At 50.1% G+C, this 26957-nt stretch overlaps 2 protein-coding genes across 7 annotated transcripts in view; one reads left to right on the top strand and one right to left on the bottom strand.

Moving 5' to 3' along the window:
• Positions 1-4631: 4631 nt before the first annotated feature.
• Positions 4632-6211, top strand: LOC113584268 (V-set and immunoglobulin domain-containing protein 10-like 2). Of its 2 annotated transcripts, none has more exons than XM_027021075.3 (2): positions 4632-4775; positions 5640-6211. In XM_027021075.3, exons 1-2 carry the CDS (start codon positions 4730-4732, stop codon positions 6050-6052), a joined length of 459 nt encoding a protein of 152 aa, XP_026876876.2. In that variant the 5' UTR covers positions 4632-4729; the 3' UTR covers positions 6053-6211. The 2 variants fall into 2 exon arrangements, with proteins under 2 accessions (XP_026876876.2, XP_026876875.2); XM_027021074.3 differs by lacking the exon at positions 4632-4775 and adding an exon at positions 4826-5108.
• Positions 6212-10747: 4536 nt separating this feature from the next.
• The window catches only part of cdon (cell adhesion associated, oncogene regulated), a 37009-nt gene continuing 20799 nt past the window's right edge, over positions 10748-26957 (bottom strand). For 4 of the 5 annotated variants that reach the window (XM_081716007.1, XM_081716008.1, XM_035525127.2 and 1 more), the window contains 17 exons: positions 26678-26956; positions 26068-26214; positions 25762-25905; positions 25347-25631; positions 24934-25203; positions 22232-22503; positions 21161-21335; positions 20680-20796; positions 19841-20047; positions 19523-19704; positions 17280-17385; positions 15913-16035; positions 15400-15591; positions 14356-14813; positions 13808-13887; positions 12307-12542; positions 10748-11493 (listed from right to left, as the gene is read on the bottom strand). In XM_081716007.1, the coding sequence (XP_081572133.1) occupies positions 11336-11493; positions 12307-12542; positions 13808-13887; positions 14356-14813; positions 15400-15591; positions 15913-16035; positions 17280-17385; positions 19523-19704; positions 19841-20047; positions 20680-20796; positions 21161-21335; positions 22232-22503; positions 24934-25203; positions 25347-25631; positions 25762-25905; positions 26068-26214; positions 26678-26956 (3431 nt within the window). In that variant the 3' untranslated portion in view covers positions 10748-11335. Of the gene's footprint in view, positions 11494-12287; positions 12543-13807; positions 13888-14355; positions 14814-15399; positions 15592-15912; positions 16036-17279; positions 17386-19522; positions 19705-19840; positions 20048-20679; positions 20797-21160; positions 21336-22231; positions 22504-24933; positions 25204-25346; positions 25632-25761; positions 25906-26067; positions 26215-26677; position 26957 lie in introns of all 5 variants that reach the window. The other variant, XM_081716009.1, reaches the window with a different exon arrangement.

Below are 26957 nucleotides of genomic sequence, written 5' to 3'. Positions count from 1 at the left end.
TTTCAGTGACTCTGATAATCAGATGTGTTTGAAACAGAAAAGCTTCCAGCCTCAGAACCTTCACACCATTCCCCCTTCACTGTAACTGGCAGTGGGGATAAGTGAGTTAATCATATTTCTCTCTTATCTCAGTGCTGGATTAAGGCTCCTTTTGACTTTTTAGCTGTAGTAACTGAACTTGTCCCCCCCCCCCCCCCCCCGCTACTGTCCCGTCTTACGTGAAAACCTCTTCACATTCTTATTCTGCAAAGTCCCACAGACAGTCAGGTTAAGTCTGTCTCGTATGTCCATAAAGTGCTTTAAAGCTTCACTGTAACTCTTTTAAGAGACTGCTGTCTAACAGCAGGAAGCTATCTTCCCTGCTTGGCCTCTTCTGAACACCACTTAACATGCGTATGGCCCTTTCCAGTGGCTCCACTATCAACAGGCCCCAATATGTCCAAGCCCGCCGGAGATCGTCCGGCAGCTGTCCGGCTGAGAGGGTAACAGAGGGTTGGGGGGGGAGATGTCTTTGAAGGGCGCCTTCTCCCAATCTACTTGCGGGGTCCCGCTGTAGCTCTGAGCAGTTGCGCAGCTGGCAGGAGTCAGGAGCTGTTTGTAAGGGCTAATTGCGCATAATTGCGGGACGGCTATGAGGCTGAACCACACTGGCTCACAGAGATAAGAAACTAGCATCCGCCTCACAGGGGCCACATCAGGTCATTCACAGAAAGGGATCTTAAAGTCGCAGTGTTCCCGGGCTCCGCTAAGCACGGCTCTGGGGCTGGTCCGACAGGCATGCGAGAAATGTGTAAAGAAAGTGTCAGGGGTCAAGTGTGCTGTTTGACCTTTCGCCAAATGTTTATACTTGTTTCATTTCTGTAAGAAGCTCCTGGTGTTGAGCCCACGAACTGGAGTTGGACGTGGAGGAGTCTAGAACCTGGAAAGAAATGTTGAGACACCAGGAGAGGATTCTGCCCTTTTCTGGATTGCTTGGTTACTTTAGAAGTAATCCAACCAGCACTAGAGGACTGGGCTCTGCCAAAATATGACATGAGAAAAAAAAGACACCCCCCGATCACCCGCCTCCATTGGCACAGTACAGAAAAAAAAAAACAAAGAGACCAGTGAGGTGGCCACCTGCTCAGAGAGGATTGTGGGTAAGCACTTCCGCACACTTGAACAGCTGAAAGGGAGATGTTGAGGGAAAAGTCCCAGGGGAGCCCTACAGCGGTGTGTGTGTGTGTGTGTGTGTGTGTGTGTGTGTGTGTGTGTGCGTGTGTGTGTGCGTGCACATGCGTGCGTGTTATAATACATGTGCAGGAAGCGTAAGACAAGGCAGAGTGCTTGCGTCTGCGGAGGACGGCGGCGGCCCAAGCCGTAATGGTCGCCGTGCGGCGGTCCCGCGCTGCTGCTGCCCCCTGATCAGAGGCGGAGTAGTGTGTGCGCAGTACACAAACACACCACGCTACATTAAAGGCTGTAGCCTTTCCACATGCTGTTTGCAGAAGGCCTCTGCAGACCTGGCCGCCCCCTTCCCAACTGCCTTCTTCCAGGCCGGCTCCCCGGCCCGCACGGCCTGTGAAACTCCTAACGCATGCACGGCATTTTGAGAAGCACTTGAGCTTATCCAATCAGAACCTTGCACACTCCTCTGACACACTCTGCTGACACGCTCCACATGCACACTCAGCTTACACACTCCCCTGATGGTTTATATGCCCCCCCCCCCCCCAAACAGCACTGAGACACTAACGGGAGGATGTTACACACACTCTCTCAATTCCCTGCTCCAGGCAAATGTCTGAGCAGAGCAGAGGCTTCTCCAGACACTCGCTGTGCTCAATGCACAGTGCACGCTGCAAACATGAGATGCAGATTGTGTGCACAATGTGATCCAAGCTCAGTAGTAGTGAGACAGACGATGAACATGAGTGGGAAAAGCAGAGAGCTTCACATGTGAGGCCAGGACAGTAATGTTCAGGATATCAGACTCCACCGTAATCTAGTAAACCTCATTTGAAACCAAAAACACTAGCAGAGTGTGTGGAAAGAAGTGAAACATGTTTTTTCCCCTCTTTTACCTGGTTCTCGCTCTGCCCATTTTTGATTTGCACTAGTTCTCTATGCTTCTGCTTGTCCTCTCTCTCTCATTGTCATCTCACTTTATCTCAGTTTATCTCAGTTTATCTCAGTATGTACCCCAAGGCCAGCAAACCACTAAAGATCCTTACAGTAACTCAGCACATCAGACCTGGAGAGGGAGTGGGTAGGAGGCACAAACGAGAAGAGAAGAGAAGCATGTGGAATATATGCCAGATCACCTTTGCAGCAGACATAGTGGCGTTGCTGTGGACTGCAGGCATGCTAGTCGCAACAGAACAGAAACACACTGTACATGCATCCGTCTCCGAGCTCTGCCCCTCCCCCCAGCTCAGGCCCCGCCTCCTCCCACCTACATGGTGTGTGGTCCCTCATACAGCCATCAGCAAAAGAAAAACCAAGGGAGGTGTGTGTGTGTGTGTGTGTGAGAGAGAGAGAGAGAGAGAGAGAGAGAGAGAGAGAGAGAGAGAGAGAGAGAGAGAGAGAGAGAGAGTGTGCGTGTGTGCATGCATGCTTACAGCCATAACTAACACACAATGTGACAGAAGCCTGTAAAACATGCAGACACACACAGGAACGAACGCCAGGTCCCAGGGCGAACAGTGCTGCAAATTAACCACACACAAAGCTCAGATCTATGCCCAGATAGCACGCGTACACACACGTACGTATGGTGCATCTCTGTACATGGTCACCATTTACAGTGAAACACAAACATGCAGTGAAGAAGAAGCATTCATGCCAGAGAATGAACAAAGATATCTACCCTTTCCATCAGGCTTTATTTAGGCTCAGCGCTACCAGCTGAGGCAGGCCGCAAAACTCCGCCAAAGAGACTCGTATTAATGCTACTTACTGCTGTAAACACACACACACACACACACACACACACACACACACACACTCTCTCTCTCTATCTCTCAATCTTGATTCCTCTCTTGTGTCTAATAACTCCCAGTGATTAGCGTGTATCTTCTACCCTCCTCCGTTTATCTGAAATGACGGCACGTACCAGGGAAAAAACGAGAAGCAGCCAGCCGCGCCGTGCCAGCTGTGGCCACTGGCCTCGCTCTCCTCCTCGGGCCCATCACATCGCTTCTCATGTTCTGCCAGCTCTTGGTGGGTAAAGGGTACCACACCTGCTAGCTCGTACTCAGAAAACAAGCCCCAGATAAGGCTGAAAGCCTCTGATATCCCCCCGAGTCTATATCTCCTTTTAACTGTCCCATCTCCCAGTCCAATCCACCCTGAAAAAGAGTTTGTGTTTCAAGCCTGTCACATTTTCCAGGTCCTCCCTTCCTCTCCTCTCTACCAACGGTCTGTGGCTGAGCTGGGGCAGGTGGGTCCGGGGCCTCGTGTCTCAGAGAGCCGACCGAGGCCACTGCAGTCAGACCGGACATCTCTGGGCCAGCCACTAGGCTCCACCCAGTTCAGCCACCTGAGCTCCATCTTGCCATAGCTCCACCTAGACTTGGTTGCACCCTACCCAGCTCTGGCTCCACCCAGCTCTGGCTCCACCCAGCTCTGGCTCCACTCTGACCTGACTGCACCCTACCCAATCCTGGCCTAGCTTCACCCTGTCATCTAAACCACATGTCAGTGCTCCTCTCTCTCTCTCTCTCTCTCTCTCTCTCTCTCTCTCTCTCTCTCTCTCTCTCCTTAAACATGCAAAACCAAACCTGCTGGAACTTGCAGCATTAGCTGTGGTTAAGCCCAGGGGAAGGGCAGTGGCACTATAGTGTGACCATATTAGATATTACTTTTGTTAGAATTAATATCATTATTCTTGATCTATTAGTCTTCTTAGTAAGATGCCATAGTAAAGGCATGCTATATTCAGATCAGGCTACAGATCTAAGGTACTGTTAAAGCAAAACAAATAAAAACAAACAAACAAACAAACAAACCAACTGAATTGATAATAATAAGAAAACCATTCCTCAGCAGGTGTGGAAAGGGTGAATAAGGCCACTCCAGTTCAAATGATTTACAGAGCTTCCCTCCAATCTCAGCTCACCAAACCTTGGCTGCAGAAACCATTTGGCTTGACCTTCCTGTTTTTATTACATGTGTCTGTTGTATAGAAGGCCTCTAAGAATAGCGTTCTCCCTCCGGGAAACGTTCCGGGCCGAGAGGGCCGCTAATTAGAGTGCCGGTTTTAGGAGGTCCACGGTCCGCCCAGAGCAGCGTGAGTGTTCCAAACCCGCTAACGTGACTGTACATACACGAAGAGATTCTGAACGGTGCAATAACCACCAGGTGATAAAACATGAGGTGACAGCCATGCTAAAATACGTTGAATGTTCATGACTGTTGATTAACAACCATGCTAAAGGCAGTGAAGCATCTTTGAAACCTCGCAGGCTGGCAGTTTTTGAGCTTTGGACGCTGTCTTTGTGGAATTACACTGTCTCAGCGTTTCAGTTTAGAGTACCGCCTGATCCTTGTCCAGGAAACCAGCGCACGAAAAAAAAAGGGACTACACAGCAGTGTTTGAATCTGTTAATTATTTGTGAGAGTCACGGCGATGGTTGCCTGGCAGGCAAACGGCGTGCAGCGACGCCTTCGCCGCAGAGACGGCTCATGCCGCCCGCCTGTTTTCTTCCAAGAGCATCCCAGGCACCTGCTGCTCGCCACCTGATCAAAAATGAATGACAGTCCTGTTATTCGACACGACCTCTCAGCTTTACCAGGTATCAAGTCAGTGGGGTCGGGGGTTGAGGGTGCAGGTTACACACACACAGAGAGAGAGAGAAAATGATATACACACCAAAGAGAGGAGTTGATGAATCATTTAAAACCTAGCCGAGGAGGAGTGAACGCTCCATCAGTTCCTGGAGTAGAGGGTCCACACTGGTCCGGGGGCTCTACAAGACCCCGGTGGATCTGCGGAAGCTCCCCCACATTTCTGTAGCTTGCAGGTCTGCTACTAGCATTTCCTGCAGGTTGTGGCACTATGGGGACGCAGCTGGAAAAGCCTGGCGGCTTCTGTCTGCTTTTGTGCTTCCTTCTGGTCCCGGCGCGAGGTAAGGAGCCAGGCTGCACAGGAATAACGGGACGCAGTCTGTTTTATTACAGACAGAGGTAAATAAGTGATATGGGTCCGTGACATTTCAGCAGCGCGACCTCAAATGCTTTTTCAAGGCAGCAGGGGTCTCCGAGATGTGCTTCTCAGAATACCAGGCAGACATAAGCTTATGGGTCTCAGAGTCTAGTGGAAGCGTTTAGACTCCGGAATCATCTGAGACGGCAGATCTCAAAGGGAACTGGACAATGTTCATTCCACCTAAATGCCTTCTAGATGTCTTTGATGTTGTTAAGACGTAGACAAGTGTCTTTGATTTGTGTCCGGTGATGTCAACGATGGCGCTTTCGCCTTAGATTAGGGTGTCAGAGTTTTCCTAACTTGGGGGATTTGATTTCTAGGCCACAGACGTGTTCCCAATCTGTCTTTTTTTTTTTTTTTTTTTTGCTGATGCGTGTGTTTGCGCATATGTGTGTGTGTGTGTGTGTGTGTGTGTTTGTGTGTGCATGCGTGTGTCTGGGCGGATAATTAGGACTGGAGAGATCTGACCCCGATCGCGTGGCCTACGTCACCGAGCGGGTTGCCGTGGCGCTGAACAGCACGGCTCTTCTGCGCTGCGGATCGGCCGTGCCTACCCTCTTCATCTGGGCATTCTCCAAAATGGGCTCCAGTATCAACAAGGCCATCGCCTACAACTACGGCCAGGGTGCCAAGATCCTCCCTCTGGCTTCTACCCTGGGACGCGCCTCCCTGCCTGCCAACACCTCCACCCTTCACCTAGAGGGGGTGGAGGCTGAGGCGGAGGGCCTGTATACCTGTCAGGCTCTCTATGATGCCAGCGAGGAGTCCAGGGTCACGTTCTACTACACCCAGCTGAGCCTTGAAGGTCAGTTAAATGCAGACAAGGGCAAAGGACCAGATCGTGCGCCTCCGGGGCCCACCTGAAGGGCAGTGCGCCCCTTCGTGTGGCCTCCGCTAAACTGGTACAAACAGCCTACAGTGTGTCAACATTCACCACCTACTATATATGTGGGTCTGTTTGTTTGTGTGTCTGCGTGAGTGCTTTGCTGTTTTTGATATGCTAATAAACTTTTTCGGATTTCAGATTCTTCACTTGTTTTCTTTTATAAACCGACGTCGGCTGGCTCAGATTAGCTACCAACACAGACCGAACCTTTTTTTTTTTAAATCAATCTACCAAATACACTGCAATGCACGCACAATTACTCCTCTATTCACTGAGGACACCCGTGGTAGATCTTTGCAGTTAGTTCTTCTGTACTCTAACCAGCTGGAAAACACCAAGTTCCGGAAGGCTGTGAGTGTCCTGCTCGGAGTGGGCCAGTCATAAATCACCGGATTTGTGCCTCAATCTATTGCAACTCCTTTAGGAAAATCAGGTTTCCAAGCTTTCCAAAGGTACTGCTCCATGCTACTTAGTTTTATGGACTGGAATTCCTCTGTTATTTGTCTGGAAAAGTGACAGCGGGGGCTCACCTGAGGAGATGCATCCCAAAAGCACCAGCACGGTTTTTCTTAGGCAAATTGTACAAATTGGAAGAAATGATCATACGAAAGACAAGAGTCCCCTGTCAAATATTTATATTTTTATTCAAAAAAGTTTCATTCAGCAGGGTGAGTGACAAAACTCTTAAGTGCTTTTTGTATTCCTGAAAGAAATATAATCCAGGTTTTATTGTTTAGCGAAACATTTTTCTGATTTTTTTCCACGTTTGGGAAAAACTCTCCTGATATTCCACCCTCTGATCTAACTCCCTACATATATTCTCTGTGGAAACGTTTCTCCACTTCACCACCTTCCCATTTCTCCGAACCTTGACTCCTGCTTCTCGTGTTCTCTGTCTCTTAATTTTGCTTTTACATTTCTAGCCCAGGTTCCCAGAGTCCTTCACATCCTGTACAGGTTTACGGTCACGCCTTAAACTCTAACTAATAAACTGAAGGCGCATTTTGCACTAGCCAAACAGCATATCATTCTACACACACACACATAAAGACAGTCAGCGTCTAAAGGATTCACGCAGGTTGACCGAGGTAACGGCTGGTCTGTCGGCAGAGTTTTGGGGCCTGTCATCGGTGGCCTAATTATGAGCTCTGATTCCCACATCGAGAGAAGAACGGGAAAAAAATGAGGAGATCTCTGCGGCCTGACCGGCACAGAGAAAGTTTTTACCACCCAGCATGTCAGCTGGCCACAAAGCCTTACACAAACTGAGCCCTGACTTAAATGCAGAACTTGGCCGCCCCGATCGGATAACGAGATCTCCAGAAGGGCCGACACGTTCGTCGGGATGCGTCCCCACTTCCGGCCGCGAGACGGAAAACCGATGCCACGGAAACATTTCCTGCTGGCTGCGGAGATCACGGTCAAACGGAACACCCTCGTTTATTTGTCCAACGCTGATTATGGGTCCTGAAATTTGCCTAAAATAATAAGAGACGTGGAATGAAGCCGGCGCGGATAGGCTCCGCACGGGACTGTGACCCCTCGCAGATAATCGGCTCGGAAAAGGCGAGGCAAATCTGCCTGTTCCTGGGGGCGAGCCAAGAGGCGTCACACTGGTTCAGGGCATGCCAGAGAGACAGCAGGAGAATGGTGGGCAGGGAGTGGAGAGGAGCGCCGCTAACAGGACCTCTCAGAGAACAGGACAGGAATTTGGGGGCGGACAATGGCCCTGCTTGTTCCCATGGCGCCCTTAATAAGGGACTGGAGCTCAGGGCGGGAGGGAGCAGTCAGAGCACGGGACAGCAGACCCAGACGGGGTCTGACGGGGGGGGGCTTACATCAGCCCTGTCCGGGATCCTACCACGCTGGCAGTCCACCTGAGAGCCTGGCTTCTGCCTCCACGTCCGACCCCGATCCCTGACCTTCTCTCTCTCTTTCCATCCCCCTCCTCTGTGTCCCAGTGTCATCCTTCTCTCTTCTTTCTCTCTCTCTCTCCAGGCCCTTTCTGTTTGCTCATTGTCCTTCCATGTTGTCTGGCAGGGCATTAAACTAAAGTGAATAGTATTTCATCATTCACACGCATGACATACAGGCACGGGACGAGAACAGCGCGCAGCTATCTTAAGCGGCGGCTATAAACATTAAAGGAAAAGGAAAACATTAGTTTTAGGCTTTTATTCTGCAAACTGCCAGATATGGAGAGTGTGTCTGGAAAAGCTTTGACGACCGTGTGTGAGACCCTGATCTGAACCTGCCTGTTTGGATCATGGTTCTTTTTCCTGAATGGAAGCCTGGGAGCTTCCAGAGTCCAGACGGACTAAGAAACCAAGAAACCAAGAAACCGCCCTGTGATGGCCTGGCCCGTGCTCAGAATGCTTCACCACATACTGGCAGACTCCCTCATGCTTGCTATGTATGTGTATGTTGGTGTGTGTGTGTGTGTGTATGTGTGTGTGTGCACGCCTTCACAGCTGAAAATAGCTTCCCAAAACGCGAGTCATAGTGGTAGGGGACCCCAGGGCGCCACTGGGGCATGTGAAGGAGTAGAGGTCAAAAGTCGAATGGGTGGGCGGAGGTGTGGCCAGACTCAAGAGGGCAGTGGCTAACTGCAGGCAGATAGGCACCAGGCTTCACGCTACCACTCTGCAGCCTGCATTAGTGCGGCTCCACAGGTACTGGCAAGCAACCCCGCCCCCTCGTAACCATAGAAACGAGCATCAGGGCATGCCAGCACACTCAGACACCCCCGTGCTACTATATAACCGCGCTCCACAACTCCACTACTCCACAACCGCACAGTGCAACCACACACCACCCCGCAACTGCACAACACAACCACACACTCAGCAAACACCACGGCACACCCACCCTCCACTGCATCTGCCCTGCGTTGCAACCACACAACAGTCACACTCCACAGACGCACAACTCCACAGCCCCACTCCACAATCATGCTCTGTAATCTACAATAACCGCTCTCAGCAAGCACACTTACAAACTGCCCACAAACCATGCTGGACAGTCACACTCAGTAACCACACTTAACAACCAGGCTGAAGCACCACACTCAACAGTCATTCTCAGGTGTTAATACACTAGCCTCCCACTATACTAGGAGGTGATGAGGTTTGTCTTATGGAATGAGTGTTAGCTAGTGTTTACAATTTATGTGTGTGTGTGTTTTGTCTTTCTGAGTGTAGAGACGCATGGGTATTGCACTTTGCCACTGTACTCCACTGTGTGTCTGTGCTCCTCTGTTTGTGTGCGTCTGTGCTCCTGTTTGTGTGTGTCTGTACTCCTCTCTTTGTGTCTGTACTCCTCTTTGTCTGTACTCCTTTGTTTGTGTGCATCTGTGCTTCTGTTTGTGTGTCTGTACTCCTCTTTGTGTCTGTGCTCCTGTTTGTGTGCATCTGTGCTCCTGTTTGTGTGTCTGTACTCCTTTGTTTGCGCATGTGTCTGTACTCCTGTGTCTGTACTCCTGTTTGTGTGTCTGTACTCCTGTGTCTGTACTCCTGTGTGTGTCTGTACTCCTCTGTGTCTGTACTCCTCTTTGTGTCTGTACTCCTGTTTATGTGTGTCTGTACTCCTCTTTGTGTCTGTACTCCTCTTTGTGTCCGTACTCCTGTTTATGTGTGTCTGTACTCCTCTTTGTGTCTGTACTCCTCTTTGTGTCTGTACTCCTCTTTGTGTGTCTGTACTCCTTTGTGTCTGTACTCCTTTGTGTCTGTACTCCTCTTTGTGTCTGTACTCCTCTTTGTGTCTGTACTCCTGTTTGTGTGTCTGTACTCCTCTCTTTGTGTCTGTACTCCTGTTTGTGTCTGTACTCCTCTTTGTGTCTGTGCTCCTGTTTGCGCATGTGTGTGTCTTTACTCCTCTGATTGCGTGTCTCTTTACTCCTGTTTGCGTGCGTGTGCTCCTCTGTGTCTCTGTGCAGCTCAGGTTTTGCTCTGGCAGCGAGCACTCTGTTTCAGTGAAAACATCAGAAACAAATGTGGCTTCATGTTCAACATGAAGAGTCTAGAGTTTCCTAACCAGTGCAGCACAACGCTGATGATCAAACACTTTAGAATGTTTGACTGAGCATCACGTCCAAATAACTAAATAACTGCCCTATGGTAAATAACTGCTCTAGGGTTAATAGCTGCTCTGCGGTAAATAACAGACCCGGGGTCTGAGCTGCGTTTGAGAGCAACAATGCGAAGTCAGGGGAATCAAAGTCCAAACCACATCTGAGTCTGACGCAAGGTCGCCGCAGAAACGAGCATCTCCAAGCAACCAAAGCAAACAGCGGTCGCCACAAAACCGTCTCGCTACGAAATGGGCCAGGAGGTCGAGAGGTGGCCCAGGCTCTCCAGAGCAGGAACAAAGGGCCGCAGAGTCCCGAGAAGGAGGAGCCAGGAGAGGAGGCGGCGCTCTGTGAGACCTGGAGGAGACACACCCCCTTCTCCCGGCCCCCGAGGACGTGAGAACCACCTCAAAAACCTCCAAGAAACAAAAGAAGATCAGAGGACGTGCTCCGCTATACCAGGGACACTCCAATCCCTAACTTCACGTTTCGGATGGGGAGTGGTCGAGAACAGTTACTGCTCCGGTCATTGGGTGAGAGGACAGGCGTCGAAACACTGGTGTATAGCGGTGTGTGAAAAATGAAACGCCAGAGCAAGGAGAGGTCAGACTCTTCCTCTAGCTTCTCTTTATATTCTTACACAGCTTTACACGTACAACGGCTAGACTCCACTCTGGGTGGAGCACAGGAAACCAAAATATGACACCAAAAAAAAAGGACAAAAAAAAAAAAAAAAAAGGTATCTCATCCAAAAAGCATAAATAATATAAAAGATGAACTTTTTTCTTAAAACAGATACATTCATATGAAATAATATTTTACTACTACAAAAAATAAATAGTCATCTAAAGAGTTTTTTTTTTTTTTAAGAGCCCTTCCCACAGACGGAGAGGATTCAGCATGTCCGAAATCTAGCCGCTTGTGTCCTGGCACTCTTCCCTTATGCTTTCTCCTTTTTTGCGTTGCTTTCCTCCTGCGTCCTCCTCCTGTCCAACAGCGTCCAACGGGTCACTCAGAGTCTCTGCTCGCGCCGCCTTTGGACAGCTCTGCTCTGTGTTGACAGTTCTGTCCTCTGTCTTTCCTGAACATTCCTGCCTCAGCCCCTAGTCCTTGTCTGTGTGTGAAAATGCGGGTTTGCGCTGCAGCGATGTGAGAGTGTGTGTGTGTGTATGTGTGTGTGTGTGTGTGTGTGTGTTCAGATCTCCTGTGCTGTTGGCTGTATGAAGTCTCCTGTCAGACTTGCAGTAGATATCCAGACTATTTTCTCTTTACAGTCTGAATCAGGCAGACGGAGCCTCTCCCAACACACCACTGGACCGTTCGACTCTACACACTGAACGGACTCTTCTGACCCTGTGACCACACACACAAACAAACACGTACACACACACACACACAAACATGACAGGCAAAAGGAAAAAGCAAAGCAGAGTTAGTAAAACAGTGTAGTACTGAGGCTACACTATATAACAGCACACACAGTGTTTGGAACACTGCGGTAGTGCATGGACCAGTTTGTGGGGCTTGCTTTCCAAACCTAACTGACGCCTCCTGATGGCGGGTATACGTTCGGCTGCCAGTCGTTTATAAGGCAGCCTTACCCTACAACTGTCCAGGCTAGCAGCCCATTTCCAGCCAGGCCCGTGAACCCAAGACTTTAACTGAGCGCTGGTAGCTTCTCTTGTTCTCTGCATGGGTTCATCATGTGCTGATGTGCCCATTTCATAAATGACCTGCTCTAAAAGAAGACACCTGGACATTTTGTGTATATGCAGATATTTTGTAGGAACATATATGTGTTTGCCTAAGCTGTACTTACATGGGCGCTTACAGTATAAGTGCATAATAAAATCCTCCAGTTAACACCTGTTCTTTGGTCAAAACCATAAAAGAGGTCAGTGACATGAGGTTGACACGGTGTACACAGGTCCAAGCTCCGGCAGTGGTGCGTTACAGCTCAGCGCTGACTGCGAACTGTAACGCAGCCTGTGACGCTGTGGGGCAGCCTGGTAGGTACAGCTGTAGAGCAGGTAAATAAGGTGTGAACTGTAGAGTTGGGCTAACCACATGATCACTCTGTGCAGTTAGAAAGATTTCTTCATGGTTCTTTCAAACAGTGAACAGGAAGAGGGCACGAGGGAACTTGCTCAGTGGGCGTGGCTTCACCTTCCCCATTCTCTGGCGTCGTCTCTTCAGGCACACTGGAGGAATTCTGGGAAGGCGTTGAAGTTGAGTCCTCCTCCGCAGGTGTCACCTGCCCGCTGCTGGTTCGGGGCTGTAGGATACCGTTGCCATGGCGCCCGGTCGTGCTGACGTTGAGGGGGAGGAGCTCGAGAACATCTGGCTGGCACTGTGCCAGTGCGTGCAGCCTTGAGAGCGTGCCGTTGGGTTTGGGGTAGCACCTAGTGTCACGCGCGCACACACACACACACACACACACACACATATATACAAAAACAGAAGCTCAAGATATAAGTATTTACACACGTCAAAATAAATGAACTAATGAGTGGAGTAACATGCACAGACACAAACACACATACACACACACAAAGCTCTGAATGAAATCTGCTTGTATTAGTTCCATAGTTGCCTCCCGTCTCCCCAGAGGAGGTAAACACTGGTGTCATTAACAGAACCACATGGCTGCCCTGGGAATAAACTGTTAGTGTCGGACACACTAGAATACATAAACAAGCTCCACGCAGACAGCGTGTTTTTTTGTTTTTTTTGGTGTGTGTGTGCATGTGTGCGTGCGTGTGTGTGTGCGTGTGCATGCGCGTGTGTGTGTCCGTGTGTGCGTGCGTGCGCGTGTGTGTCTGTGTGTGTGTGCATGCGTGTGTGTGTGTCCGTGTGTGTGCGTGTGTGTGTGCGCGTGTGTGTATGTCCGTGTGTGTGCGCGTGTGTGTGTGTCCGTGTGTGTGTGCGTGTGTGTGTGTCCGTGTGTGTGTGCGTGTCTGTGTGTGTGCGTGTGTGTGCATGCATGTGTGTGTGTGTGTGTGTGCGTGCATGTGTGCGTGTGTGTGTGTGTATGTGTGCGTGTGTGTGTGTGTGTGTGTATGTGTGCGTGTGTGTGTGTGCGTGTGTGCATGCATGTGTGTGTGTGTGTGTGTGTGTGTGCGTGCATGTGTGCGTGCGTGTGCATGCGCGTGTGTGTCCGTGTGTGCGTGCGTGCGCGTGTGTGTCCGTGTGTGTGTGCATGCGCGTGTGTGTCCGTGTGTGTGTGCGTGTGTGTGTGCGCGTGTGTATGTGTCCGTGTGTGTGCGCGTGTGTGTGTGTCCGTGTGTGTGTGCGTGTGTGTGTGTGTGTCCGTGTGTGTGTGCGTGTCTGTGTGTGTGCGTGTGTGTGCATGCATGTGTGTGTGTGTGCGTGCATGTGTGCGTGTGTGTGTGTATGTGTGCGTGTGTGCGTGTGTGTGCATGCATGTGTGTGTGTGTGCGTGCATGTGTGCGTGCGTGTGTGTGTGTGTGTGTGTGTGCGTGTGTGTGTGCGTGTGTGTGTGTGTGTGTGTGCCTGTGCCAAAGCCACAACAGATTCAGATATCAGAGGAATACTGAACTGGATGACTGCATTATTTTTCCAACAGACTTTTATGTACAGACATATCTTTCTGTTTCTCTCTCTCTTTACCTGTTTTTCGATCTCTCCTTTGCTCTCTTTCTCTTACCTGTTGTTATTACAGAAGTTCTGGCAGTTCATGCAATCAGAGGAGTCTGTCTGGGGCAGGGCAGTGTACACGATCCCCCCCTGCCAGAGAATAAGGCAGCATTAACTTCTCATCACTTCATGGGGACGACGACGACAACAACAACAACAACAATAACATTTTAATCTTAAGATGGACTATAACAGTTTATATATATATATATGGTTTTGTATTGTTTATAGCTCAGGTTTTCTTCTGTTTTAAAATTATGCTTTAATTTTTAGCCCTGCCAATCTGTGTGGTATATAATTAGAGATCTGTAGAGGAGCAAAAAATAATGAAAATCAAACCAAATCCCACAATTCGTCCATTTTAACGTTTACATTTACAGAGTTTAGCAGATGTTCTTGTCCAGAGAGACGTACCATACTGCTTAGTTGTGTGCGTGTAAGAATGGCTGTACACTAGGCCTGAGCGTACACATTCCTTATGAGACTGCACATAAGGAAAACAAATGCATGGTTGTGTGCTGTCACAGCTCCAAACGTGCCGCGTGTCTGGCCACTCACATTGTGCATGTGCTGCGGGTGCGAGTGCTCGCAGTCCATGGTGCCATGGGGCAGCGGGGTGTCGTGGGCGTGGCCGTGCCCAGGTGCGTACAGCGGGCCGTCGTGGGCGTGGCCGTGCCCAGGTGCGTACAGCGGGCCGTCGTGGGCGTGGCCGTGCCCAGGTGCGTACAGCGGGCCGTCGTGGGCGTGGCCGTGCCCAGGTACGTACAACGGGGCATCGTGGGCGTGGCCGTGGCCGTGCCCAGGTGCATACAGCGGGGCCGAGCCATTTAGAAGTGCCAGACCGTTGGGGAGCTTGTGGTGGAGGTGGTGGCAACCCTGGGCAACAATGGAGGTGCTGTGGGCGTAGCCGGCACGCCCGGCAGGGCCCACCCGGCTGGAGCCCACCAGGTTGGGGCACTCCAACACATGGCCGTTCATCTCAGCAGGCTGGTAAAGGTAGCCAGGAGGGTCATACTCTGCAGAGAGTGAAAGTGTATATATATATGTATGTATACACACACACACACACACACACACACACAGAGGGAGAGGGAGAGGGAGAGAGAGAGTGAGAGAAGGAGAGGGAGTGAGAGAGAGGGAGCAGGAGAGAGAGTGAGAAAAGAGAGGGAGAGAGAGAGTGAGAGGGGGAGAGAGATATTTTGTCATTGTTTACTAAAACATAGCAAAGAAAAAGGCATTGCAGTGGAACATTTAAATAATTAGGCCCTGACAAACATGTTTATGAACTTACAAACCAGCCACAACTGAACACATCTACATCAGGACACATCTACTACTTTTACACACACACACACCTCAGACTGTTTATTCTCTTAAATATATTCAGAGTCCGGAGGGAGCAAGAGAGAGAGAGAGAGAGAGAGAGAGAGAGAGAGAGAGAGAGAGAGAGAGAGAGAGGGGAGAGAGAGAGAGAGGGAGAGAGGGAGAGAGAGAGAGGGAGAGGGAGAGAGAGAGAGGGAGAGAGGGAGGGAGAGAGGGAGAGAGGGAGGGAGAAAGCCTGGGTAAAACATGTCTGTTGGACTGGAGAAGACAGGCTCTCACTGTGCATGCTCTGCTGCTGCCGGTTCCTCCACAGGCACATGACGATGAAGATGAGGAGGATGAGGACCATGGCACCCAGCACGCAGCCCACGATCAGGTAGAGCAAGCCGCCGGCTGAGCTGGGCGGCTCAGGCACGTACACGTCCGGCGGGGTAACAGGTTGCTGGCTGGGTCTTCCGGCAGACTGGCGCGCTGCATGCGTCCGGAAACAGGGGGGCATTCGGTAAGTGGGGGAACAGAAGATCGCGTGAGACAAATGACAACAAACCGGTGAAACAGCTGCTTGCTTCTGACAACAGCTCGGTCTGGACCTGTGTGGGTCTCACCGGGCCCTTATTAAGAGGAGTCATTAGTAACTGAGGTGGTAGTGATGTAGCACAATGTCTGCCATTGTCCCAGACTAATAAAACCATCGCTCTGTTCAAGGCTGTAATTACAGTAATGGCGTTTATAGCCTCCTGTCTTCAGTTGAAGTATAGCATTCCCGTAAGAGTGTCTGTCTCTCTCTCTCACCTCTTGTTTCACAGATCATCACGTTACTGTAGTCGCTCTTTCCCGCGTCGTTGAAGCACTGCATCTTGATGTCATAAGACGTCTCCGGCTGGAGCTGGCCAATCATGTGCCAGCGCTTGATGCCTGTGGGAGGGTTCAGAGGGAGGGAGCGTGGTTAGTGTGAGATAATTACACTAGTCTGTGCCTCTCAAAGCGCGTGTTGTTCGCGACAAACCACAAGCCCTCTGCCCTCCCCTCTCTCTCTCTCTCTCTCTCTCCCTCTCCCTCTCTGACCATGCGTTACTCCAGACAGACTCCTTATAAGGCAGTGTAATGTTTGTTCTGGCCTGACTCCAGAATTCCCACTGCACAGCACACAGACCTCACAACACACTGCAGAGCTGGAAGCACACACACACGCACATTCTGACTCAACTCTCTAATGTTTCATGTGTAGTTCATTTTGTATATGCACCCAAGACCTTCACATGGACTTACACACAAACACACACACACTCACACACACTCACACACAAGAACATAGACACTTGTTTGCATTTGAAGGTCTATGGGGCTGCCTATCTGGACAGGCATGTATCTCTGACAACCTACAGCTTTGAAGAACACTGAGGTGAAAATTACTAAGAGCAGACAGAGAGAGAGAGAGATGTTGGGAGGGAGAGAAAAAGGAGCAGGAGGTTTGGGGATGGCCGTTAACATTCCAGAGGGCGGGGCGATCCCCTCAAACTGTGGAGACGAGGGTGTAGGGTTTCAGTTCAGGCCCATTAGAGCAGCAGCCATTTATTAAAAACACATTTTAGCCTGGCTCATTACGCCACACTACACACTCACTGCACATCAATCAGCTGAATGAGTTTCCCCTCGGCCCGCCCCCTTCAACACACAACATATCCATTACACACACACACACACACACTGACACTCACATACATGCATGTACCTTATACACATAAAGCACACAAATATGCAGTATGGAGAAAGAAGTATGGAATATGGAGTATGTAGTATGGAGTATGGAGTATGTAGTATGTAGTACGGAGCATGTAGTATGGAGAGTGTAGTATAGAGTATGGCGTATGTAATATGGAGTATGTAGTACGGAGTATGGAGTATGGAGTATGTAGTAAGGAGTATGTAGTATGGAGAGTGTAGTATGGAGTATGGAGCATGTAATATGGAGTATGTAGTACGGAGTATGGAGTATGTAGTGCGGAGTATGGAGTATGTAGTATGGAGTATGGAGTATGTAGTATGGAGTATGGAGTATGTAGTATGGAGTATGGAGTATGGAGTATGGAGTATGTAGTATGGAGTATGGAGTATGTAGACCAAAAGAACAGAGCAGCAGATTGAGAGAAATTGCTCACCTTCTACTACGTCTCTCTTATAGTCGCTGTCATTGTCACTGTCTGTAGGCCGGTAGTAGATGTAGAAGCCTTGGATAGGAGTGTTGTTGTTGCTAGAGGGGGTGTACTGCAGGGAAGACAGATACAGACAGAATGGGGAGAGAGAGCAAGAGAGAGAGAGAAAGAGAGAGACAGACAAAGAGAACAACAGAAGACCTCATTTGTTAAAACGGACATATACTTAAACACACTGCAGTAGCACTACATAGCAGGTAAGCAAAAGAAAAAAGAACACTGCTCCACTCATCCCCAACACATGAACACTGCTCCACTTATCCCCGACACATGAACACTGCTCCACTCATCCCCAACACATGAACACTATTCAACTCATCCCCAACACATGAACACTGCTCCACTCATCCCCAACACATGAACACTGCTCCACTTATCCCCGACACATGAACACTGCTCCACTCATCCCCAACACATGAACACTATTCAACTCATCCCCAACACATGAACACTGCTCCACTCATCCCCAACACACGAACACTGTTCAACTCATCCCCAACACATGAACACTGCTCCACTCATCCCCAACACACGCACACTATTCAACTCTTCCCCAACACATGAACACTGCTCCACTCATCCCCAACACACGAACACTATTCAACTCATCCCCAACACATGAACACTGCTCCACTCATCCCCAACACACGAACACTATTCAACTCATCCCCGACACATGAACACTGCTCCACTCATCCCCAACACATGAACACTGTTCAACTCATCCCCAACACATGAACACTGCTCCACTCATCCCCAACACACGAACACTGTTCAACTCATCCCCAACACATGAACATTGCTCCACTCATCCCCAACACATGCACACTATTCAACTCTTCCCCAACACATGAACACTGCTCCACTCATCCCAACACATGAACACTGCTCCGCTCACCCCCAGCACATAAATACTGCTCCGCTCATCCCCAACATATGAACACTGCTCTACTCATCCCCAACACATGAACACTGCTCCGCTCATCCCCAACACATAAATACTGCTCCGCTCATCCCCAACACATGAAGAATTGTCAACATGTTTGAGATTCATATCAGCAAATACAAACAGAAACAAATTGCATCTCTCTGCTTTCTCGGCGCTCTCTTTCACTCTAGTTTACTCTCTCTCCCTCTTTCCCTCTTTTTCTCTTCCCTAAAACACACCACTCATTTAAAGTTCTCCTCCCATGCCCACACTCTCAAAATAAATTCACTCTATTCTAAAATCGTATCTGGACAGAGCCTCCAAATATACCACATTCATCCACACCCACCCACCCACACACACAGACACGCACCACAAATACAAACATACAAAACAAAAATATGCACACACACACACACACACACACACACACACACACACACACACACACACACACACACAAGCACACTCAATTACGCATACACACACCCACACACACACCTACAGAGTGGCCATTGTGGGCTTGATCAATTAGAGACCTGCTTTAGTTGTGGTGGCCATAGGGGAACAGTATAGGGGATGATGGGAAATATGTGTCCCTCAATTTAAACCTGCAACACCAACTGGAAAAGGCACACATGCACAAACACACATACAAACACACAGATACATGTGCACATGCATATAAACACAAACACAGGTGTATGCACACACACACAAACACGTATACATACACACACACACACACACACACACACACACACACACACACACACACACACACACACACACACACACACATACATACACACATACATACACACTCACTGTCCGGTCTGTGAAATGCACTAGGACTACTATTTGTGTAGTAGGACTACTTCAGGGTCCTACTGTTGTTCCCAGAGCAAGGATACCACACAGGAGGATGCTTCCGTCTGCACGCCGGAGCAAGTCTACGGGAATGTAGTAACGCAGGGATGTGCTAAACCCTTTAAAAGTGCCATAGAATGGAAAACTGTATAGGCCTTGGCCTTTTCGAATAAGCAGAATTCGGTATATGAAACATACTGTGAAGCTCAAACTCTGTTGTCACTTCCTTCAAATGTCGCATGAGCAAAACAGAGTCATAAAAGGGAACACTTCCAAAAATCGTAGATTGTTACATAACAGTCTTTCTAACATAACAGACTGATTAACAATCAAGCCTCTAAAATTTGCATACACCAGCCCACCTTGTAAGTGTGCGTGCGTTGCTACTTACCATCCAGCGCACCCTGATCTGCGTGTCGGTGATGGCCTCCGTGGAGATGATGTGCGGTCCAGTCACAGGGCGGTTGGAGATAGGGGTGCTCACCAGCGGCACGTGGTACGGCCTGGAAGAGGAACTGTGGGGACTCTCGCCATAAGTGTTCATGGCGACGACCCGGAAGCGATACGTTGCACCTATGGATGCACCCGTGGATACGTTTAACAGGTGCAGGCAATATGTTTAACTAGAGTATGTATCTCTCTCTGTCTCTAAGCTACAAAGAGGATTATTCATGTGTGTGTGTGCGTGTGTGTGTGTGTGTGACCTCGCCTGGTTCTAGGCTGCGCACTTCCACAGAGAGCTTTAGGGGTGAGATGTTGTCATCAGCAATGAGCCAGTCACCGTTGCGGCCTTGCTTCCTGAACTCCACGCGGAAGGCTGTGATCGGAGAGCCACCATTGGCCCGTGGGATCCATGTGACATAAACAGAACTCTCTGTTGCCATAGAGATGGTGGGGCGATCAGGAGCCTCTGGGACTGTAGGCCGAAATAAACTCATTACGCACCACAAAGTACTTAACAAAAAGGGAAAAAAAACCGAAAAAAAAAAACCTGTTCCTCTGCTCTCTAAAATGCAAGTGAAAAATGGCTGTGTTCCTCGTTAAGTGGAAACAGCTGACCATCCATCTCATAAAAAGGGGAATAGAGAGAGAGAAGACTAAGAGAAAGAGAAAGAGAGAGAGAGAGAGAGAGAGAGAGAGAGAGAGCAGAGAACAGGAAAACAAACAGAAACACATACAACATAGACAAACAGCATGCCGAAGTGAAGCATGTACTTACTGAGAGGGCTCTGGGCCACAGAGAGAGAGAGAGAGAAAGAGAGAGAGAGAGAAGGAGGGGTAGAGTGAGAGGGAGAAGAGGGGGAGGAACAGGGAGAAAGAGAAAGGTTAGCATGATAGGGAGAGGGAGAGAGCCAAAGAACAGAGGAGGTTAGTGAAAAACAACTGTTTGGACATATTAGGTGAGGCCTACATGAATAGCTCACACATGCTCATGCCCTGTAATTGCTGTTTATAACGTCGCTGTGTGCGTTCTCTGTATTTCCAGATAATGACCAACACCCCACGCCTCCCACTCGTCACGAGCGCGTCACTCCTGCAGGAGCTCACCTCGGTCATGTATGACCACGCCGTAGTGCGTGTTCACGGTTTTCTCCTCCGGAGCCTGCTCAGGCACAGACACGTCTGGAGCCTTGGACGGGTTCTTACCGGAGGTAGAGCTTCTCTCTGAGACAAACAGGAGAGCAGGAGAGAGGCTATTATACATCCACGTCCATATTTACATCTGCTTTGGAGAAACTATACCCTGACAGTGTGTGTGTGTGTGTGTGTGTGTGTGTGTGTGTGTGTGTGTGTGTGTGTGTGTGTGAGTGTGTGTGTGTGTGTGTGTGTATGTGTGTGTGGGTGTGTGTATGTGAGTGTGTGTGAGTGTGTGTGAGTGTGTGTATGTGTGTGTGTGAGTGTGTGTGTGTGTGTGTGTGTGAGTGTGTGTGTGTGTGTTCATATATACACGTGCGTGTGGGTGTGTTTGTGTGTGTATACGCGCGTGTATGCGTGTGCACGTTTGTGTGTGCGTGTGTGTGTGTCTCACCCTTGGCCGTGCGGAAGGTGAGCATTGCGGGCTGCCCCTCCCCCGCAGTGCTGCGAGCTACCATCAGCACCTCGTAGAGGCTGGACGGCTCCAGGTCAGACAGGAGCAGGCTCTTCTCACTGCCTGGAATTCGCACTGTGTGCCAACTGCCCACCACGCTGCCCGTGTCATCCACCTGCAGCATCACGCACGCGCACACACACACGCACACACACACACACACACACACACACGCACACACACGCACACACACACACACACACACACACACACACACACACACACACACACACACACACACACACACACACACACACACCGATGTAGGGTCTGTAATTCTGAATTTGTCTTTTATCCTCTCTCTGTCTGCCCTCTCATTCTCTTGCCCTCGTTCTCTGCTCTCTGTCTCTCTCCTCTGTCTCAGTGTCTGTTTTCTCTCTCTTTCTCTCTCTCTCTCTCTCTCTCTCTCTCTCTCTCTCTTCCATGTCCTCAGCTAGCACTGTGTCACTTTTTCCTGAGTCAGTCTGACATCATAGCCAACGGGACCTTAACAAGAGGTGTTTGCCCTTTTAGAGACAGGAGAGTGAATAAAAAGCTTTTATAGAGGAAATGACCGTCTCCTTTCACCCCTCTAGCTAGTGAACCAGCTTTGGACCACGACCCAGCTAGGCATTGTTACAGGCCTGCGGTAAAATAATTACTAATGACATAGCGATTGAAATAACATAGCAACTGGGACAGCATCACCGGCTGGAGTGCATCCAGCCAATGTGAACCAGCAGTATCTTGTGACTGCAGCTGATCCATCAGGATTTGACTGGCTCTTCAAAACCTCACATGATATTACTGGTGTTTACTCCCCTGTCCCTCAGCCTCAGTGACATAAGCAAAGACAAGAAGACGTTTCAGGGGTTGAGTCTTGTCCCGGAACAAAGCGTTTCGATGGAGGATTACAGTAACAGAAGAAATATCTTTTTAAACTGATCGTAGTCCTGAATCGTGAACAGAATGGCCAGCTACCAAGGTCAAAAATAGATCTCAATATGGTGAGGCTTTCGGAAGCACTCTCACCTTGCGGTATTTAACGAAGTAGGCGTTAATGGGGCTGCCCCAGTCACGGGCAGCCCGCCACTCCAGGTCATATGCGTTGGGTTTATGTGTTTGGGGCGGGCTGATGATGATTGGCGCCTCTGGAGTGGGCTTGTCATTGGTCCTATCAGTGGGCGGACCATCACCGAGGCCGTCTTCCAGGGGCAGGAACGACTCCTTCCCGTCGTCGCTCTGCACTGGCGGGACGGAGGGGTGCGTTTTCAAGGCAATAGCTGTGGGAGTCGTCTGAGGCCCTGCAAAAAACAGTTGTTTTGGAGTAAATTTTCCACATATCTCTGGATGAATAACAGGATCCTTAAAATCTGTTGTCAACTCTGCTTCTTCCTACTGACTATAGCAGTTATCTCTGCGGAAACCTTTTAAGCACACAACTCATCAAAGACAGAGATTTTCTTGAATCCACAGCATTGGAACAGGTCGTAAAGTGGTGAGTTACTAACGCTGCAGACAGACTGTCTGCGCATTTTGTGTTCCGCACAGACAACATCCGTCCCTGGAACACGCTTCCCCGAGCTCTCCCTGGAAGGGTCCGTGTGGTCGGTGGGTTTGTCCGGTGCCAGACGCTAATGGACCGGGTTCATTGGGCACGAGAAGGGAGCGAGGGCCACAGGCAGACGCAGGTGCATGTAGCACTACGTAGTAATGATTTTTTCGGCTGCCAGAATGTTCCATCTTGGAAGCGGTGAAGGAGGGAAATGATATTATGTCAGACACTGGTTGGGCACCTGAAGGATGGAAGTCTCTAGAAGTCTTCTGAGGGACAGTAAAAGCGTGTGTGTGCGCAGGCGTGGCCACACTGCTAGAAGCCCAGCAGCTGAATCTGGGGAGGTGACTGGGTTTGGCGTTCGAGGGACAGAGCCTCATTGCCCCTCTGGATCTTTGATCCGGTCGGATTCGGGGTGCATGTTGCCAGTGGCTCACTAAGGGACCTGCAGAGAGTGACCTCGCAATGCACACAGCAGTGTGTGTTTGTGGGCGCACAGTGAATAGATCCTTGATCCATGGAGCTCGCCTGCAGTCAGGGAGGCTTCCATTTGCACGGATTCGAGGCCATTAGGCGCATCGATGCCTGGATCTAAAGGCTGCTGCTCCCCGGCCTAGACCTGGTGGGGAGGGTGGGGCCGTCACCAGGCCTGGCTCCATCCCCGAGGAGCAGTGTGGCGGGATGGGTGGAGACAGCGCCAGCTGAGCCGTACCAGCGGTTCACAGGAGGAGGGTGAACACTGACGATACACACCACATACGCACCGTTTTTCAGGGGGAGGCAGAATTGTAGGCAGGGAAGCTTCACCTACAAAACCCATAAAGCCTTGTGACCACCTGACGTTCAGTTAAACGCGGTTTTTGAGCACTAGATAATGTCCTGGAGGCGTCTTGTAGGCACGAAGGGATTAGCGCAGGTGAACCACCCTGTAGTGTCTCTCTCTCTCTATCGTCTCCTTTAAATCTACAGTTGTATGTATACAAGTGCAATTCTGAGCTGAGTTGCAGTTTATCAGAGTCGCGTAAATCTCTTCGGCCTGCAAGCCAAGGGGAAGAGCAAGAAAGGGAGAGGGAGTGTGTGCCAACGTTTGGAAACAACCTTGGCCATCTTTTTTGAATCCCACTGCCCTTATCAATCACACTTGGAGTCACAAGGCTATACTTAGTAACAGAACGAGAAGAGAGCAGCGTAGGCTCTGTGTGCGTGTGGGTATGCATGTGCGAATGCGTGTGTGTTAATAAATATAAGGCCAGTTGTGTGTGATGTTGACAGCGGGGGGGGTCTGCTTCTCGTCAGAACCATGTGTAGTAACTCCTCACATTCCGTTGTTCCAGAGCTGATCCCTGACAGCACGCACAAAGATCACTCTCACAGCTCTGCTCCAGCCCGCCAAACCCCGCACATAATCCTCCCCCACACTGCCCAAGCCCCGCCCATAACCCTCCCCCACAGAGCCCAAACCCCACCCATACCCCCCCACACACACACTGCCCAAACCCCGCACATAACCCTCCCCCACACGGCCCAAACCCCGCCCATAAACCTCCCCCACACTGCCCAAACCCTGCCCATTACCCTTCCACACAGGGCACAAACCCCGCCCATAACCCGCCTCAACACTGCGAAAACCCCACCCTTAACCCTCCTCAAAACTGCCAAAGGCAAGACCTGTCCACCTCTCATAACACACCTCCTGCTTTAGCACCGCTACAGCCAAGACTATCTCATTAACACACACACCCTACACCACTACAGCCAAACCTGTCTCATTAACACACACACCCTACACCACTACAGCCAAACCTGTCTCATTAACACACACACACCCTACACCACTACAGCCAAGACTGTTCGACTAACACACACACACACATACATACCCCACACCAATACAGCCAAAGTATTTCCAAAGAATACTGACTAAAAATCTCTAATGAAAGATTGATCTGCCTCTCTTAGAGTACACTATTAGAACTCAGAATGTCTACAGTCATGCCAGTCTGTTATATTCTCAAATATAATTTTCATCTCCAGCTTCTTGAAGATCAATATCTAACATAATTCTGTGCTCATACCCAATGAACTCTTTTACGTACACTATGTACACTGTTAATAATTGACCATGGGTGTGTAATGCCTTCATACAATCCTTTTTTATTCAGGTGAAAAGGATTTTTACCTGATTGGACAATAAGTCTAGCAGCTGACTGTTCTGAGCCAATGCCATTGTCTATCAGGCACTGGTACATCCCCTGGTCCTGAATGGTGACTGAGGAGATACGCAGCGAGGAGTCTGATATCTGGAGGCGGGGTGAGGGTAGAATGGGGAAGGAGTTGAACAGCCAAATAATCTTGGGGGCGGGGTTTCCCCTGGCAGTGCAGGTGAATAGGACAGGTGAGCCAGCTGTCACGGTCTGGTCAGACAAACCTCTCAGTACACTGACTGCTCCTGTAGGGGAGGGGAGGAGAGGAGAGGGAGACAGTAAAGGTTAAACCCAAAGACATATCAGACATAAGGTCAAATTTCAGTAGACATTCTGTGTACTTGTGCACATGGATATTTTCATGGCTACTTCACTTAACTGAACTCACCCAGCACATTGACGGTGTAGTTGGCTGTGGTCACACTCCCGTCCTCTGAGTGGACAGAGCAGGCATACTGTCCCGCGTCGCTGAGCTGAACGTCGCTCACGGCCAGGTTGGTGTGTGCCACACGCACCCTGGCACCTGCCGGCAGCTCCCGGCCGTCCTTCGTCCACTTAGCGACGGCCGACGGGTTTCCGGATATTACGCATTCCAGCAGTAACGACGTGGACTGTTCCACTGACAGGTCGACGGAGGAGACGGGGTATGATATCCCCACCGGAGAGCGGCCATCTGAGTGCGTGAAGGAGAAGGGGAGGGGGCCAAATTCAGTCCATAGACATCAGAAATGAAATGGTTGACAAACATGTGAACTGCACCATGGACGCACGGATGGTGGTCCTTCAGCATGGCTGCTGATTACCTTTCACTATGAGCCTGGTACCATGGGCCTCTACCCTGGTCTCTCGGCTAACGGGATTGTACGCGCCACACTTATATAGGCCTTGGTCCTCTGGGGAAACGGAGACTATATGAAGGTTCCCAGTTGGAAGGATTAAATATTCATCTGAAAAACAAAAAAATAAAATAAAATACAGCAGCAAACAAATAATCATTCTTTTACTTTGCATCTTATTTTCCCCGAGTATGTGGAGAAGGAAGTAAAGAGTAATACGGGGTGTGTGAAGTGTTTGTGTGCAAGGTGGAGGTGTGTGAGATGTTTGTGTACCTGTAGACTCCTCTATCCACTGGCCCCGAATTCTGTAGCGTGGCAAAGCGGAGGGGTTACTCCGTGGCAACCTGCATTCGATGACGGCACTGTCTCCTTTTGTCACCGTTAACGACCGCCGATGCGTCTCCCTGAACTCCCCGATATCTGGACAAAGAGCAGAACATGGAGCGCTGCATAAGTTCACAACAGAAATCAATCCCAACTGCGCCTCAGCGAGGGGGTGGGGGTGGGCCGGAGGAGTTTGGGGGCGGGCTGCAGTGGACGCTGTGTAAGAACAATTGGGCCTTATCGGCCAGTTAGATCAGCCCGTAGGGCGGCGGCCAAGTGCTGCCCCCGTGCTTCCCAGCACGGGTGCGCAACGCCGCACAGCAAGCTCATTAAGGAGAACGTGGAACAGCGCCAGACAGGAAACGGGAAAAAAAAAAGACATCACTTCCTTCCCCTGGAAGCACTGAGGCACGAGTGGCCACTCTCAGCTGTTCCTGCTGAACTTAGATGAGAGAACGGAGCAGAAAAGAGGAGAAGAGGGGAGAGAACAGAGGAGAACAGAGGAGAATAGAGGAGAGGATTTGTGTATTTTTGTGTGTCTGTGATGCCGTGTGCATACCCGCGATGGTGACCCGTGCCAAGCGGCTGGCGATTGCGCCCGTGTCCGTGCGGGCTACACACTGGTACACGCCTGTGTGTGTCGGCTCCAGTGAGGGCAGAGAGAGGGAACCCAGCTGGACCTCCACCCCGGGCAGGGAACCGGGCTCCAGAGACTGACCCTGGAACAGCCAGGTGAGGCCGGCTGAGGAAGGACGTACCACGCAGCGCAGCTGAACCGCTCCACCCTGTTTCTGGACCACAGAGACAGGCTGCACCCGGAACGACAGAGATAATGCAAC

The sequence above is a fragment of the Electrophorus electricus genome, chromosome 6 (genome assembly GCF_041902795.1).
Source record: "Electrophorus electricus isolate QZ-2024a chromosome 6, ASM4190279v1, whole genome shotgun sequence".
NCBI classification, from domain to species: domain Eukaryota; kingdom Metazoa; phylum Chordata; class Actinopteri; order Gymnotiformes; family Gymnotidae; genus Electrophorus; species Electrophorus electricus.
The sequence above is the reverse complement of the archived record's forward strand: the minus strand, read 5'-3'. Positions and strand labels throughout refer to the sequence as shown.